This window comes from Diprion similis, chromosome 13 (genome assembly GCF_021155765.1).
Source record: "Diprion similis isolate iyDipSimi1 chromosome 13, iyDipSimi1.1, whole genome shotgun sequence".
NCBI lineage: Eukaryota > Metazoa > Arthropoda > Insecta > Hymenoptera > Diprionidae > Diprion > Diprion similis.
Genome location: NC_060117.1, coordinates 3,300,001 through 3,318,307, shown reverse-complemented (window position 1 = coordinate 3,318,307; position 18,307 = coordinate 3,300,001). Strand labels below are relative to the sequence as shown.

At 35.6% G+C, this 18,307-nt stretch overlaps 1 protein-coding gene across 4 annotated transcripts in view; it reads right to left on the bottom strand.

Annotated features, from left to right (window-relative positions):
• Positions 1 to 979: 979 nt before the first annotated feature.
• The window catches only part of LOC124414271 (putative inorganic phosphate cotransporter), a 25,363-nt gene continuing 8,035 nt past the window's right edge, over positions 980 to 18,307 (bottom strand). For 2 of the 4 annotated variants that reach the window (XM_046895289.1, XM_046895291.1), the window contains exon 3: positions 13,376 to 14,636. In XM_046895289.1, coding sequence (XP_046751245.1) covers positions 13,392 to 14,636 — 1,245 coding nt within the window. In that variant the 3' untranslated portion in view covers positions 13,376 to 13,391. Of the gene's footprint in view, positions 2,946 to 4,061; positions 4,286 to 4,959; positions 5,051 to 13,375; positions 14,637 to 18,307 lie in introns of those variants that run through there. The other 2 variants (XM_046895292.1, XM_046895290.1) reach the window with 2 other exon arrangements.

Sequence of the window (18,307 nt, the reverse complement as noted above, 5' to 3'; positions counted from 1 at the left end):
CGATTCCCCTTCTTCTTCGTTGACATACTTCGAGGAGGAAAGCGCCGCCTGTGTCCTATCACCGAATCCCGTAATCTCTGGAGCCGCTTCTTCGTAGGCCTTAGCCTCAAACTCGCTATTCGACTATTTATGAGATCGAGGAAAACCGAGTGTGAAGTTCGTTGGAGGTAGAGACGAGAGATTTCGATGATTTTTACCATTATTTTGTAAGCCTTTGTCAAGTTCTATAAAAATTATCGAATTTTGAGTGAACGTCTATGATCGGTAAGTCAATTATTATTTTTTTTTTTTCCACTTGTTTCGAAAGCTTATCATATTATTGTGAAACTGTTTCTAGTCAGCAGGTCTTACAGAGATACTAATTTTTACAACTATTTATTGGCGAGAGTTCAGCTTAATCTTCGATCATTTTTTACTCTATATGTTGGATCGCGATAGAAAATTATTGATCGGATTTTTAACACCGTCTAGGAATCATTCGTATATTTGCTCAGTGCTCGTTATACACGGTGTGTGAACAGTTTCGTACCGTGGAATGTATATACTTGGTGTTATTTGGTACGTGAAAACGAAACGTTGAGTAGTTTTATCACGCTAACGATTAGGAAATCCAGAATTCCGCAAATGTTTTTAAAGAGACTCACCTCCTAGTACACGAAGAATAGAATTCGAAAACTAGGAAATACGAGCCAACAATTTTTTTTAAATATTCACAGTGACGCAAGTTGTTGCCAACAGGTATTAAGATGTCATATTATCCATCACGTGGTATTATGTCGAGGTACTCAAGATCGCCGATGACTATCTTCTACTAGCAATTTAAAAAGTGAGTCTTTAGATCAGTTGGCAAATTTGGATCTACGATTAAACTATACACCTCATGGGAATCCAACCATATTCATGCACAAGGGTGGATATGATTTACACGTTTTAACAGTTGTGAGGTCTAATTTTTTTTTTTTTTTGTGGAAATGGATTCTGGAATTTCACTTTTAATGTTCTACATTTTTGGTTTTGTACATGTGTGTCACAGAGCTTGTTTTTACTTGCACGATATTTCGTAGCTTGTACACTTGTATCCAATCTTATATATCTCACTTATACCATTGACCTAAATTTAAGAAGAAAAAAAAAAAAAATTATTGTAGTAACGAATGCGTATTGTACGGTGATAGACGCCATTCCACGATAAAGCAATTGTATTGATCGCTTTTGCTACAATATTGCCGAATATTTTTGAATATAATAAAGCTTTTATACAAGTTTTAAAAGGAAATATGAAATAGAGTTTTTCTTTGTGAGATTGGTTGAACGATGCGGTGAAATTTGAAATCAGAAAAATGACACCACGTACGGTATCTTCGATTATAATATAAATGGCGATGTATGACAAATTGTCAGTCGAATTATAGAGATTACGAAAAATAGTCATGTAAAGACTGAGAATTCAGACAGCATGAAACTTAAAATGTCGAAAGTGACTTTCTTTGGCCCTGTCATTTCATGGCCACAACTTTATATCCAAAATATGTGAAACATAATTTTGAAAACGTTTCAGTCTTTGGCTATCTGGAAGGAAGTTTATGGGTATAAACTAAAGTATTATTTAAAACTAATGCACCGTCATCTTCGATTATAACAAAGAGAGATAATGAAATTGGGTAAAAAGAGAGAGCGAGAGAGTTGATCGCGATTAAGTGCGAAGATTTTTGTTGTTAGTTGGTAGTGTAGATAGTTTTTGGGGAATCCCTTGTTCCAGTGTTCCGTTCCGCTTGTTCCTTCGCCAGGAATTCCGGGTCGTTCCAAAACTGGACATCACCGCTAGCTAAGAACACGTAGACAAGATTGGTGACAACAAAAATGGCGGCAACGATCCAGAAGACGAGTCTCCACTCGCTGACGGTTTGATGAGGTGTCAAAACGCCAACTAGATAAGGCGTGACGATACCCGAGAGGGCGCCAATTCCGTTAACAAGTCCCATAAGCGTGCCCGAGTAGTTGGGACTTAGATCGAGCGCGTTGACCTTCATACCCGGGTAAAAGGTGCCCATCAGCGCCATTCCGACGGTGAAGAGAACGACGACGAGGACGCTGTCGCACCCGGCGTACGATGCAGCTACCAAAAATATGGCCGGTCCGATCGAGGCGACAGTGGTGAAGAGCTTTCTCGTTGTGCCACGAGATGTCAGCCCGGAGTTTATCATCCAATCGGCAAGCCAGGACGAAGCGATGCTGACGAACCACATGCAGAGGTATGGAAGTGCGGTTAGGAGTCCGTTCGAGGCTATCGAAAACTTCAGAACACTGCTCATGTACTTTGGGAGGTCAGTCACCATCGTGAAGAAGCCCCAGTCGTGACCGATTTGGGTTATCACCAGAGCCCAGAGCGGCCCGGAAGTTAGGATGTGGCGCCATGGGGTCGGTGGAATGCGACGGTGAGTATGTGCCGCCATTGCCTCGTGGAGGTACTTCTTCTCCTTGTCAGATATGAATGGGTGCTCGTCCGGGTTGCTGTAGCAGACGACCCCGAAGACCACGAACCAAGCGACGCCGAGCGAGCCAAAAACGTAGAAGACCGAGCGCCACCCCAGCGGCGAATATCGCAACAAGACACCGGACAAAGCGTTCGCCACTACAGTACCGATCTGGGCACCAGCGAACACCATCGCTCCGATCTTCGAACGCTCCGACGGTGGCGTCCATTGGGCAAGCAGAGCGTTAACTGCCGGAAATGTCGTGCCCTCGCCCAGACCCATGAAGAAACGAAGGACTATCAAGGCAGGCGCTCCTCCCGATTCTACCGCCACTGGTGTCAGTAGTGTCAGGATTCCCGTAGACAGGATTCCGAGACCCAGTGAATACTTGCCGCCGAATTTCTCCGACATCACGCCACCCGGTATGTGAGTCAAAACGTAGCCCCAGTAGAAACTTGACAGGATCAGACCCTGTTGAGTGAAACAATTAATATCCTGTTGAATTAAGGATATGGGTGGATTGGCTATGCATTCTCGACCAGAAGCATTTTGAACACTTTGTGATATGGTTCAGATCGGTTGAAAAATGGATCGCAATTAATAATGATCAAGAGTTATTGATGAATTGTTTTAAAAAAAAAAAAAAAACATACTTTAACACATTTTTAGGGAATGGTGTTTTTTTTTTCCTGTCGTGTGAAATGAATTCGTGGATTTTGGTCGATATACACGAATTTTTGAAGAATTTTTTTCATTGTTTTGAAATTTCCGTTGTCGAAGATTTGAATCTTTGGAAAAATGGAAGAAAAATCGTGAATTTTTGGTACGTTTTCGTAAAAACGTTGCACGTTACAGTTAACGAGTTTACAGGGCAATGAACGAATAGTTTTGTAAACGTAGTCCTCACTGATTTTTGAATACGAAAATTTGAAAATAATGAGAAAATTATTAAAAAAATTTATGTGTATTCAGAGAAACCAACGAATTTATTGCACATGACAAATTCCAATGCTTTGTTTAAACAATTTATCGATAACTTTTAGGCATTAATATTCAAATATAACTTTCTTACCGTTTTTATTTTTGCCGATTTTTTACCGATTTGCATTTTATCACAAAGTGTTCAATATCATCGACGGGACTCACTTTTGGTTAAGAATGTATAACTAGTAGAACCGATTAAACCTTCTCATCCTTAAATGATGGATGATAAATTCGAAGTCGACTTTTGTGCACTTTGATTTTGGTTTACATTTTGAATTTCTGAATTGCAACCTTGCTGATTTTACCAGGAGGGCTATCATGTAACTTTTCACATTTCCATTCGCAACACTTCCTACCATCAAAGCATTCTGATTGGTTTGCAAAGTTGCTGGATAAACCTATAATTCGAGTGTATTTGAACAGGATAAGAAACCGATTCGGTTTTGGTGTAAAAACTGCAAAACAGTAACGCGAAGCTTTTCCTTTGGCACCAAGTCCTCGACTCCTTATAGATGGAAAGGGCAAAACACCGATACAAAAATGGTTGACCATGGACTTGAAGACCACCGAAAGTTGGGAGAAAAAAGGGTCTCGTTCTCTCACCTGCAACGATTCATCCCAATCATAGGTTCCCTTGGGACTGTTGGTAACGGAAGTTGCGTTGCTCGACGGGCAGACGAAGTCGTCACTTATGACGGCATGGACGTTTTTCGTTTTGTTCACCATCTCGGTTATGGCAAGAGACAAGCATGTTCTCATCGTGTAGGCATTCATGATTCCGAAGAATCCCATCACAGCGAATACCCATCGCTGCTGAATCGGAGCGCCTGTAATAAGTGTTCAGCAAAAATTTTACAAGTATCGTCATCGGTGCAAACTATCGGTTACGATGATTGGTCATCAACCAATCGGCAGTTACGTCTGTAGTTATGGAATGCTCGGCGTTGCTTCGACCGTCTTTAGCATCTATCAATGCTAACACACGTTCCTTTAATGCTACTGATTGTCAGACATGCAGGAAAAACTTGTTTAATGAAACGGCTCGAGGCAATGTCACGATTAGGTAATTTCAACCCCGGAAATATTGCGCTGCGTAATAACAAAATACGTGACATTTTTCATAGAATTATCTTAGTCATCGACCTTGTCATCGACTTTTTTCGTTTTTTTTTTTTTTTTTCGACCACGTCGACGCCTCTTGCGAAAACTACCTGCACGTGTCTCGAATAATGCAATAAGGATTTTTTTGTTTTTTCAAAATTTCTGCAGTGTATGGTAGTCGAAATAGAAGTCAATAATTTGCGGAAATGCTTTTTTTCGCGTGCAAAATGAACTCACAAACATCCTTGGAATTGTGTCGTCGATTCAGATGTTAGAAAAATGAATGCTGATTTTTTTTTTTTTTCACTTTTTTTAGAAATTAAAAAATGCACTACACCTTCTCACCACGTATAATTAACACTACATAACATGAACAAAGTATGACAGTAACGTTACTTACAACAGGCCTTCCAAAAAGACAACATTCCTATGTCGACACCCCCAGGGTGTATTCAATTCTCCTCTCCCTCTCTCTCTCTCTCTCTCTTTCTTCGTCTGTTCTTTTTCTCCTCTGTTCGTTCAGTCAAATTTTGCACACTATGGAATGGAATGGAATGGAATGAAATGGAAAAAAATGGAATGGAATGGAATTCACCGACAATGAATGACTAACGACTGGCACGACTAATTGATCATCGTTCCTCGACGGCGTCTTGTTATCTGTGCAGCCGAGTTGTCTCTTCGGAGTTACAATGCACACCGGCTCCTTCGTCTGTGCACCGTGTTATGCGCGCTTAGCCACCTTCGAAATAATGGCATTCGAATAGCCAGGTATATACTAGCGATTCGCGCCAGCTAATGACGCGGGCTCTGAACCATTCACTTGGCAAGCTCTACACATACATGCCCATCAAGTATATATATCGACAACTTTTTATGCGACGGTGCATAGAAGTTAGCAATTTTACAGCATCCCCCCCCCCCCCCCCCACCCACCCTCATCATCGTCATTCCAGCAAAGCAAAGAAAGAATTCCATTTTCTCTCATCATCTGACAAACGAAATATAATGACGTTATCAAGATAATGGAATCGGACTGAAAGACGAGGAGAAGAATTAATTATAACTTCTAAAGAAACTTTGATAGATAAAATCTCGGGTATATACAGATGGATCAGGCCAAGGTATCTATCGCAGGCAGTCAACAACAACAACAACAATAAAAACGAACACAACACTGCAACGATGCATTTTGTTTCAAGATATCAGAGATCACGTGTATAGACAGACAGAAAACAGAATGAGAAAAAAGTTTTTAACAAAATATAAGGAAATGAAAAACGCAATCGATGATCATTGTCGATAAATCAGTTCTCCAGAAAAGCAAGAAAGCAAGGATTTTTCAAAGTCTATTATGCTTCTTACACGCTTTGCTATACACCTGCTAGTAATCGGTTGTAAGGATCTGAATGTAATGTGAGGAGAGCAGTTTGATTCTCAATTATTAGCCAGACTACACAGCCTCTTGTGCAATCGCACATCGTGCATGACAGAGGTTGCAGTGAGCTAACATCAGCATTCTGGATCGTTAAGAACTGTAATAAAGATGTTTAGATCCGATCGTCGGATCGTTGTCTGCGTTGGCAAACTATACGATCGTCTAATCTTGAGCCGGTGATATCGGACCGCATTTTATAATTCTCATTATATATCGGCCGAGGACACCGCGGGCTGTCATCTGGAACAACGTTTTACCTATCCAACTGCGTGTCGGCGGTGTGCGAAGTTATCCAAATATCGAGTGAGGGTCGATGCTTGGAAGGGTCAATATTTCGAATGATCGATTTATCGGAATTTCAAATTTTACCCAAAGTTGAGTAACGAAAGACGAAATTGTTCGAAATATTGATTTTTGAAAGTGTCAGTGGTTAGAACGATTACTCACATCACTGGCACTTTTGATTATCGAATAGATTGCGGATAATTAATTTTTCGTTACTTTGTTTTCGAATCTTTCAAATTTTGATATATCACCCATTTGAGAATATTCTCAGAGAATTTTGAATTACCAACGATTCCATTTCCATTTGTGAATATTTCGAATGATTTCCAAATTTTAGACTGTGTTTAGAGAATTTGAAAATCATTCGATTGGAATTTTTAATGGCGTTGGAATTCTAGTAAAAATTTTACAGGAATTCAGAGGATTACAGTAATATTCGATTAGAATATATGGAATAGCATTTGAAATTTATCTCAAATTCTTATGGATTTCGAAAATTCTATCATCATTTAATGAGAATTCGGAATTGCAATTTCGAATTTATTCCAAATTCTTATGGATTTAGACAATTTCACTATCATTTATTGAGAATTTGGAATTGCTTTTGGAATTAATCCCAAATTCTTATGGATTTAGAAAACTCTAATATTATTTGATGAGAATTCGGAATCGCGTTTTGAGTTCATTCGAGAATCCAAGGAATATAGTAGATTTCAGTGCCAGACTGATCCCAAAGAGATTTGGAATGGATTTGTGTAGTGAATTTCTATTATCCATGCGTCGGAAAATTTCAATTTGAAGGACTCAAACATCCTCCGAACCATATTTCGCAATTCTATCATCAATTCGAAAAAGATTTTACAGACTTCGTATGTACAGAAATCTGAATGCAATATTCTAGGTTGTCTAAAAAAAAAAAAAAAAAAAAAAAAACTCACAAATTTCAACCATCGTCAATTATTCGCAGATAACAGAGAATATTTATTACCAATAATTGCTATAAAATTATGTTCCAAAATTTCCAAAGAATTGCAATTTAATTTTATAAATGTTTTTTTACAGAATTGTATCAAAAATTTTTTTACAATTGCACAGAAACTTAATACAAGGTTTTTGCTGGTATTTTACGACTTACCTGAAAATTGTTGTACATTTTTTTTTTCAAATTGTAGAATCCACTGATATTACACGCGACGTTTCTCTCACTAAAATCGGACGTAAATTCATGAAATTCGTATGAATTGTCATCGCGATTTTTTACGCAAAATTTCACGCTTGATTTTCATTGCTTCTTACCAAAAAAAATATCACCAATATCAAATAAATCATCGAGATCACTAAAATCGAATGAAATTCAAATACTTCCGACAAGTTTCCGGAACAATGATAAATCGATCATCGGCACAAAAATTGTCGGAACGCTTTTCAGATCGGCGCCGACTCTCTTCCGGTGATAAAAATCGGCGGGTGATAAAAAGCGTCATGATCGTGAGAAAAAACTTTTCTCAATCATCGCGTAACTTGTTACCGATATCTTTGAGATAAATAAAGAAATGATAAGAAAATCGGTACTTACAGCCAAATTTTAACATCGCCCACATATGGGGGGGTATTATCAACTCGATCTGCATTTTTCAATCTGCACTTTGATCCGAATCCCCACACTGACCGCCCGGCGTTAAATCAATTTTAAATCAAAGATCGGTATCGAATGATGAACCGATCATTCGGACAAAAATGTTGGTATTCAACAAAAAATCGTCGAAACATTTTTCAGATCGGCGCCGATTCTCTTCCGGTGATGAAAATCGGCAAGTATAAAAAAATGATAATATAAAGAAATGATAAGAAAATCGTTACTTACAGCCAGATTTTAACATCGCCCATATATGGGGAGGTATCATCAACTCGATCTGCATTTTTCGATCTGCACTTTGATGCGCATCGCCACACTGACCGCCCGGCGTTGAATAAATTTTAAATCAAAGATCGGTATCGAATTTCGGATCGATCGCGTATCGCAAGACGTGGGTAACGACCCCAAGTCGATGATTCCGGAACTGTTTAACGACTGGAGGGCTTCTCACGTGAGTTTCTCGGTTTGGTATATGCATATCCCGATCCGGTCTATCGGTGCCGATTTCCGGCCTCTCCTCGCCTCGCCTACAATACAATATAAGTTATCCGAAAACGGTTTCGCTTCGGCACACCTTTCGGTAATTATCGTTCATATAATAAACGCAAGATATTGTCGCTCCATTCGAGGTGACATACATTTCATTTTGGCTGCTCAACATCACCGCCGATTCAAGGATTCCTGCATCTTTAATTCGGGCTTTATTCACTGACGCGTGTCGATCGACTTCATCATCATCATCATCATCTTTCATATAATCTGTTTTATAATTAGAAAAATTTCTAACCATTGACAAGGTTTTTAAACCGATGCGAAAAATTCATACGTCGAAACAATTTAAAACCGATTTTAAAACCAATTGTCTTGCTATTATCGTTTTCTATCTCATTGTCTAGCTCCTCGTATCAACGCAATTCAAAGAACTGTTTGTTCCTTGGGCGGAATTTAAATGCGTTATGTTTCACGTTTCTGCGTCAAAGAATAATTTCTTTACACCTGTCATTTGTTCGTTTTTTTTTCTTTCTTCCTCGTTTTTTTTTTTTTTTTTTTTTTTTTTTTTTTTTTTTTTTTTTCTCGTTATATTCAGTTTCTGTCTCAATTAATCGCTTGTTCAGTGTCCCTTTAAAAATTCTCATCACTTGTTTCGAATTTTCAATATATCCTAGGCTGGACCCTTTGACCAATTTTCAAATTAAACGTTATTCGACAATATTTTTAATTTTTTTAACCCTAGGATGGAAAATTTTTTTTTACATGTAAACTTGAACAGAGCCATTTAACTATTATCATTTATTCTTAAAACTGTGGAATCGAATCTACTATCTAATCGGACCAGTGGAATAATTCTCTTACCAATTGTTGCTAAGTCATTCCAAGTATTGACCCGGAAAAAGAGAGTGAAAAAAGAGAAAAACTACGACTTTGTGATCGTGAATAGTGTCATGACTTGCTTTTGTGCATATACATACATATATATATATATATATATATACGCAACACAGTATTAAAACTGGGTTGAAAATACCTTAGATAAAATATGTAAACAAAAATCTCGAGGTTTTCGTAATAGTTAACAACAGTCTTCGTCGTTATCACGCCAGTATGACAAAATAGTTCGTGCATTTCAAGAGTCATTGTTGAAACGTTTTCTAACAGCTACATCCGTTGCGATAAAATTAAATCTACGAAGTGCAACGACTTTTCTCTCTCTCTCTCTCTCTCTCTTAAAAAAAAAAAAAAGAAATTTGAAAATACAATGCAACTGAAAAAATTGTGCACTCTTTGAAGTTTCATTTATTTATCATTTTGCGGTTTTTAAAAACTGGGGAAACAACAGCAGTGACTAGTAGATTAGTCAAGGACATTGTCTATACTGGGGGAAAAACGTTTGTTCGTTATAACCGCACCGTTTTTGTCAAATTGTTTTGGCAAACACGGATGTATACATTATACACATACATGTGAAATTATTTAGTTCAAGGCAGCCTACAGAATTAGATCGTATTCCTTGGAAATTTTTTTATAAAAAAATTATCCACCCAATTCATATCTATATAAATTATGTAATATATATATGTATATATCTATTTATTTATTTATGTATCTCAAAATGATTTCATGTTTGTTTTTTTTTCTAACATTCTACTCGGTAAAAAAAAGCGATGTCAATTCTGTTGAAATTTTTTTTTTTTTTTTTTTTTTCTCAACAACCGTGAATTTTTTACAAATATTTGAAGTCGATTGAAAATCCCAATTTTTTTAAATCTGAAAAAATTCTAAAAAAATCCAGAAAAAACCATGAAACGATTTTGAGATGACCGTGGCTTAACGCTGGTAAAATTGGCGTGCAAAATCTAAAGCTGTAAAAAAAAATTTCCAGAAGTTTTGCAAAAAAATTAAAATAAAACTTACTCGAAGAGAGTTTGAAGAAAAAAAAAAACAAGAAAAGAAGGAAATCGTGATATCAACTCCATATCTTACGAATATAATAATTTGATAAGTGACCAATCTACGAGTATACGTCGTATACGTATATATATATGTATATGTATCTATATCTGATAATAAAATTAGCAATGACAATATCAGAGATATTGAAACATTTGATAAAGCCTCAGGGTTTCAAGACTTTGGATATATACATCTTAGATTGAAAATCATAAATATTATTAAGATTGCATCTGAATTACGGAGCGCGACTCGAGTGCAGGGAGCTGCGTAATACTAGATAACAGCACTGCATATGGGGCATTCCACAAAGTATCGATCGAGATCGGAAAATAATATTTCCGATTTACTTTAAACTTTTTTTCTGTGAAGGTACTGGTCGAAAAACAAAGCCATGATTCTTTTTTTTTTTTTTTTTAATTTTCAATGACGAGTAACTGAGATATTAACATCTTAAAAGCGGTCATTTTCGAAAATATGAAGAAATTCAGGTAATCCTAGGAAAATATGACAAAATTTTCTAGTCCTATTCGAAGATATAGATTTCATGACAGTAAAAGTCGGATTTCAAAAATAATGAAAATTCTAAAGATAATTTGTGAAATTTTCATTATTTTCAAAATCCAACTTTATGGAAAAATAATTTTTTCAAATTTCCTCTCGCTGTGATGTAATCTCTATTTTTGAATAGGGCTACTAAAATTTTTTCATATTTCCCCGAGGATTTCCTCAACTTTTTCAGATTTTTCAAAATGCTTGTTTTTGAGATAGTCATATCAAAGAATAGCTATAATTGGAAAAAAATTTTTAAAAAATCATGGCTTTGTTTTTTCACCGGTACTTACAGGGGAAAACGTTTGAAGTAAATCGGAAAGATCGATTTCAGATCTTGATCGTTACTTCGTGGAATGCCCCATACATGCCTCGGTGTGTGTATACAGTAAAAATTCCAATTAGCCAGAGCTGTTCTTAACTAATTTTACTACTTCGACTATTTCCTGAATCTCGTATCTCCCTCCCTCCCCCCCCCCCCCCCTCCTTTGCATCTACTTGTATGTATATATATATATATAAAATATACAAGTACTGCAAGGCACCACGTGACGACCATTAATTATTGTTTGTTCTTCGAGATCTGTCGCCACTCACGTCCCATCCTCTAATTTATTTTTACCGCCTTATTTAGTTATAAAAAGAGATCTGATCTCAATCAAGTTTTTCTCCATATTAAATTTTTTCATAAATAAATTCAATTCGCGAGAATAAAACTATGCATCGTTAGAGAATATTCATATGATAATAAATAAAATGCTTCAAAGAAATACTTCGATTGTTATTAAATTGTCAATATTTTCAAGAATTTTTTCTAAATCTCATTAAATTCAACGATTCAATTATTGCTTATTAATTTCTTATTTCAACATTACAATTGGAATGCAAAAAGATTATCTTTACATGATTGTTTTTTTTTTCCGATCGTTTATATTTCGTTTCGTCTCTGTTCTTTCTTTTCTTTTTTTTTTTTTTCCTTTTTTCCTGCACTTTTCCGGCCAGATAATTTCCTGCGAATGAAAACGACATCCTGTTTTATCGATGTGTACGGATAAATTGTATTGTAAAAATCATAAATTAAACTAGATCATCAAGTTATCGGCTGTAGGTAAATAGAATCATCTATCGTAATCCTTAAAGCTCTTCGGCTAGCATCTGTTATATAACGATACTCGAAAAGATTGTAAATATTATTCATACCGGTTATCGGTTTTTGTTACATCATAACGTAAAAAGTGAAAGAAAAAAAAAAAAAAAAAATTCAACTACCGTATAATCAAGCTGAGATATAAATTTTATCTTGAATCTTTTTATTACCGATCGCAAATCGGCGCTACGGTGAAATCTTTTGAATCGAGGTAAATATCGAGAGAAAAAAAAAAATTATCCCCCATCACGAAGAATTATTTCGAGAATAAAATTAACGGGAACAAGTTTTTCTTCGTCGTATATCTCGCAAACGTTATTTGTAATAAAAATGTATTTACAGTTTTTTTTCTTCTAATCTCTTCTCGCTAATAACGAACGTGGCAATTAAAAAAATTAATATTCTGTATTTTTTGCAACATTCTTGAACATATTATTTGAACAATTATACGAAGTATTGCAAACTTCATGCATATAATATGACCTCAAGTGTATTTTTTTTTTTTTTAAATTCTATATTTCGATACTTCTTCATTCTCTTCGCGTGTTTATACATTTACATATAAATTTATATTCACTTGGTGTATTTTTACGTAAAATCGTTTATTCTGGTCTTTTATTTGTTTGTTTATTTATTTATTTATTTATCTTTTTTTTTTTTTTTTTATCATAATACCAAAATTGCAGAATATTATTAAACTTATACGTAACGTAATACATGTATATAGAATGGAATTATGGAGAAGTTGGTGAGAAAATTTATAATATGGATTGGATACATTTATATGGATGTTGGATGATCGATTCACTATTATGTGACTAAAATGGGGTGAAAATAGTAAGAATATTTATACCTTTTGGATTTACCCTTACGTTACATTATATATATATATTTATGCATACATATGTACAATTGAATGACGAACGTTCAACATTTTTCCTCAATGACTAGCTTAAAAATAGTTCATATTATTTAATAACAAAACTCTTTGTTTACCTATCGATAAATTCCTGTCCTGATATAATTTATGCAGCGTAAGCTAACGAATGGAAGAAAAATTTCTTGCCTGTTGGCAAAAAAAAAAAAAAAAAAATACGATATTAAAATAACTATTGATAAGAACCGATTTAAAGAACTGCTACGAAATTTTTCAATTCAAAATTTCACTCTCTTGATTAATCATCATAATCATACTTTTTTCGCCTAAAACGCGATGATCGTTAGATAGAAATGAATCATCGTGCAGGGTAAAAAAAAAAAATAAAAAATAACAAAAAAAAAAAAAACACTTGTTCCAAGCCTTTAAATTCGTCGTTGGATAATTTTTCATGTTTTGACATCACTTTTCCCGCGTTCGGCAGCAGCAGCGTCACCTGCGGTTTTATTTTTCCTCGCCTCGTTATCCCTGAGAAGAAATTCGGGATCATTCCAGTACTGAACCTCGCCACTCGCAAAGAACAGAAAAGCGGTATTGGTGACGATAAAGACGCCAAATATGATCCAGAAGACGAGTCTCCACTCGTTTACGGTCTGATTTGGCGTCAAAACGCCGACGATGTAGGGAGTAATGATCCCAGAGAGGGCGCCAGTCCCGTTCACAATGGCCATGACGGTTCCGGAGTAGTTCGGACTCAGGTCGAGAGAGTTGACCCTCATCCCGGGGTAGAAGGTTCCCATCAATGCCATTCCCACGGTGAAGAGTGTCACGACGACGTATCGATCGCATCCGGCATACGAAGCTGCAATGAGAAAGCAGGCCGGTCCAACGGAGGCAATGGTGGTGAACATCTTCCTGACATTGGTCCTGGTCATTATCCGGGCGTTTATCATCCAGTCGGCAAGCCAGGACGAACCGATGCTGACGCACCACATGCAGAGGTATGGCAGAGCGGTAAGGAGGCCGTTCGTCTTTATCGAGAACTTCAGCACACCGCTCATGTACTTTGGGAGGTCGGTAACCATCGTGAAAAAGCCCCAGTCGTGACCGACCGAGGCTGCGACTAGCGCCCATAGCGGTACCGATTTTAACAAGTGGCGCCACGGTGTGGGTGGGAACTTCTTGTGGGTGTGCTGGTGCATGTTGTCGTGGAGGTACTTCTTCTCGCGGTCAGAGACGAACGGGTGATCGTCCGGGCTGCTGTAGCAGACAAGTACGAAGATAATGAACCATGCGACGCCGATCGAGCCAAAGACGTAGAAAACCGATCGCCAGCCGAGCGAAGAGTACTCCAAAAGCACTCCGGACAGCCCGTTGGCCACGACGGTGCCGATCTGTGCGCCCGCAAGGATCAGTGAACCGATCTTCGATCGCTCGTTCGGCGGCGCCCATTTTGAAATCAGGGAATTCAACGCCGGGAAGGTCGTGCCCTCGCCCAGACCCATCAGGAACCGAAGTACTATCAGGCCCGTCGCATCGAATGCTTCAACCACCACTGGTGTTATCAGGGTGAATATAGCCGTCGACAGGATACCAAGGCCCAGGGTGTACTTTCCGCCGAAACGTTCGGCCAACTGACCACCCGGTAGATGCGTTATAACGTAGCCCCAGTAGAATGACGATAAAATTATACCCTGCGGGCGAGAGAGAAAGACCGAATTAGGGTGCTGCTGTGATATGGAATAACAAAAAAATCTGTTTTTTTTTTTTTACTTCCTTTTCGTTTTTTTTTTTTTTCATCTTCTTCATTCAGACCTGCAATTTTTTTTTTCCGTACTCGTTTCCAGCGTGCACGTGTCACGTGACGGATTTAATGATTTTTGAAATATAGATTTCATGACAAGTTTTTTGTTTACAATTTATTGTTTCGATGTTTGAAAGTACAGGGGTTTGATTAAGTATTAAGACTGTTGAATTATCGTACGAATTAACGATCATTGAATACGAATGGCAAAATATAACCTCAAAGCCCACCTCGCGATTAAATAAATCGATGAAAAATCTGTACGATATTTATTTAGCATCAGCTTGCCAGAGAGTACTTTTTGACAGTGGCACGATCATTTTACCAAATATTTCGAATCAATCTGAAGTCTTGAGAAGGACTGAAATGGATTCGCGTGAATACTCTTTAATCGGTCACGTGACAACACGCTGAAAACACAACTCGAGGAAGTCGGTGGTCAAAAAAATTAGATCTGAATTTTTTTTAGTCAAGGAACAACATAATTCAACCAATGGATTGGTGAAAAATCAAGTAATATTAGAATTATTCGAGAAAATCATAGTCAGTGAAGTTTTTTCATTCAACTCATGTTCGAAATCATCGCGAAAGTTTGTCGGGACGGACGGACTATACAGGCCAGAAAATGTGAAGATCTGTTAAAATAATGAGAATTAATTTTCACTGAAATACTATTTTAATTACGTCATGAAGAATAAAAAAAAGAAAAAGAAAAAAAAACGGATTAGTTAACGATTTTTCGTTGCCAATTTCTTCAAAATGATCAAAAGTTTTGTTAAAAAGTGAAAAATTTTCTCACTCTGAAACAATTTATTCTAATCAATTTTACGTGATGTTTGAAAAAATTTGTCAGTTTTTTGAGTTCGTGAATTGATGCTAAATCCTTTCAATCAACTTACATCGACACAGTTTTTTTTTTTTTTAATTTATTTTTTACTCGCGACTTCGTTTCACACGTATAAAAATTTTAAAGTTACCTTCAATCGTCTTTCACATATTCATGAGTTCGTTCGAAAAGTTATTTTCGGATTTACGTGAGGCCATTTAAGAAAAAACAAAAAAGAATAAAAATTTGGCAGAAAATTTCTTTCTTCGTGAAATTGTCTCCCGTAATATCGAGACTAGAATCATATTTAATTAGAATTGACTTGTTTTCATGCAAGTTTAAAGGATAATTAATCCGGAAGAATAGTGAAAGTCACAGGATCTTTTTGCCGGAAATTTTCCACACTAAGTTGCTTAATATAGTTGGTAAATCCAGTCGAGGTAAAAGCGAACGTTATGCAACGGTGTGGAATTATTTTTACATAATTATCTTACGTATAAAAGTTTTTTGAAAAATCGCATCGCGCGTCTATTTCGTCAAACTAACGGATCAAGAAGTAAAAAAAATTTAAATAATATTGAGCAACAGGTTTGAAAGAGAATAATTAAATTATAATAAAAAAAAAAAAAAAAAAATGAGTAAAAATTAACGTCGCTAGTTAGAAAGGAGAATAAAACAACCAACAAGAATAATTTGTTAATAAAAAGAAAAAAGAAGAAAAAAAAAATATTATTCAAGAAATCAGTTTCAGTTACAAAAAAATCTTATGATAGATTAAATTTGTATTTATTTGTTTTTGTTTTTCGGCTAATTTTACTTGTACTTTTGAATTAATTCCTTTTACAACACATTAATCGGTACAAGAGATAAAATTATATTCCGATAGATTATTTATATGCACAAGATTCACGGTCGAAAAATAATATTATATGATACGTATATATTATTATTATTATTATTATTAATATTATTATTCCACGAATTATTTTGCCAATTTTTATATTATTGCTGACAACCTGTTAAACCGCTTACAATTATTCAAGATTCGTTTCGTTCGACTTTGTTCTTTTTTTCTTTGTTTGTTTGTTGGTTGATATCTTCTTCTTTTTTCTTTTTTTTTTTTTCAAATTCACATATTTGAACAGCGGTTTCTCTGTTCAGGCCTGGCAGACTTTATCGATCACACATAGATCTATACTCATTATCATACTGTATGTGCGTATCCATAATATTTTTCACGAACAAAAATACGCCGTCAAAAGTCTGTACAAAAATGGCGCTAGGCAATCTGTTAACGAAGCTTTTTTTTTTTTTAAACAAAATATAAAAAAAAACGAAACAACCAATTTCTACTTTCTATCTTTATCACTTTGTACGTATTTACACAAGTGACGATGAAGTGTAAAAAGGTGTGACAAAAATACGAAAGAATAAGAAAAATAACGTGACAGGCTATGCCAGACTGTTTTTATAATTATTATGATATTTCACGATTTCGACGTTTCAATAATTTAATGTGTATGTATAACTAAAACCGTATAGAAATTTTCATAACACTTTATTACTAGTCTTATTAATTTCTGTAATCTTTAAAACTGAAAATACGCATAATAATCTTGTTGATGTTTGAAACAAGCAAAAAAGATAAATAAATAAATACAAAGAACAAAATATGCACCGAAGATCCGATTTTTCATTATCAAAGCTTCAACAAATTCCGTTTGAAGATGGATAAACAATGTTTGAAATTTGACGTGAATAAAAGAAAAAAAGAAAACCAAAAGGAAAAAAAACTTTGTTCACCGTTACGTGTACGTATCTATAATATATTATAAAGCGTTTAAAAATATCACAAAGTTCGAATGTATCTTTGTACGATTCGGTATTTGAAAAACAGGATTTTTCGAAACGTTATAAATTGAAGCGTGGATAAAAAAACGTTTGAAAAAATCGAAAGCAAAATAAAAAGAAATAAATTAATTAAAAAACTTCAACACGTGTTTTTCGCAAACGTGACATTTCCTCAACGTTACACGAACTCGCGGAATAATACAACATCTGTTATACAATATCAGCACCTTGATACTCTTCTCTTATTTTTACAGCTGCCCGAACTTAACGATCTTGGATTTAAACGTGATCTTATCTAAAAAAAAAGCGTCGCGAGTGACGGAAATTGTTATTGTGTAACGTGCGTGTAAAGCAGGCGATGATAGTAAGCCCTTTGAAAAAAAAAAAACCGGATTTTTTAAATACGAATCGGCGATTTTTTTTTTTTTTTTTTCAAATTTTTTTTCACTAGCGCGGGAATTTTTTTGATTTTTTTTTCTTATTTGGAATTTTATTGCTCAACAACGGATTGGCGTATCGGTAAAGAACGATACATAATTTTTTAGGTAATTAAAAGATTTAGAAAAAAGGTCTGCAGCGATTTTTTCTCAAATCCAATCGTTCAAACGTTGATGAAAATATGAATTTTGTACGATAGTTTACGTTAGAAAATTTATTTTTTCGGGAAACGTTCGATGTTTCGGTAAGGAAGGTAACGTGAACTTTCAGAAATATTGTATATCTTTCATTTTTCGATCATTATTTCATAGTGGAAATGGAAATGAGGAAAAAAAAAAAAAAAAAAATTGTCAAATTTGAATGACTTTTGAACGAGTAGATTTACGAAAAAATCACAGAAAACCTTTTTTATAGATCTTTTAATTTCCTAGAAAAATATTCATCGC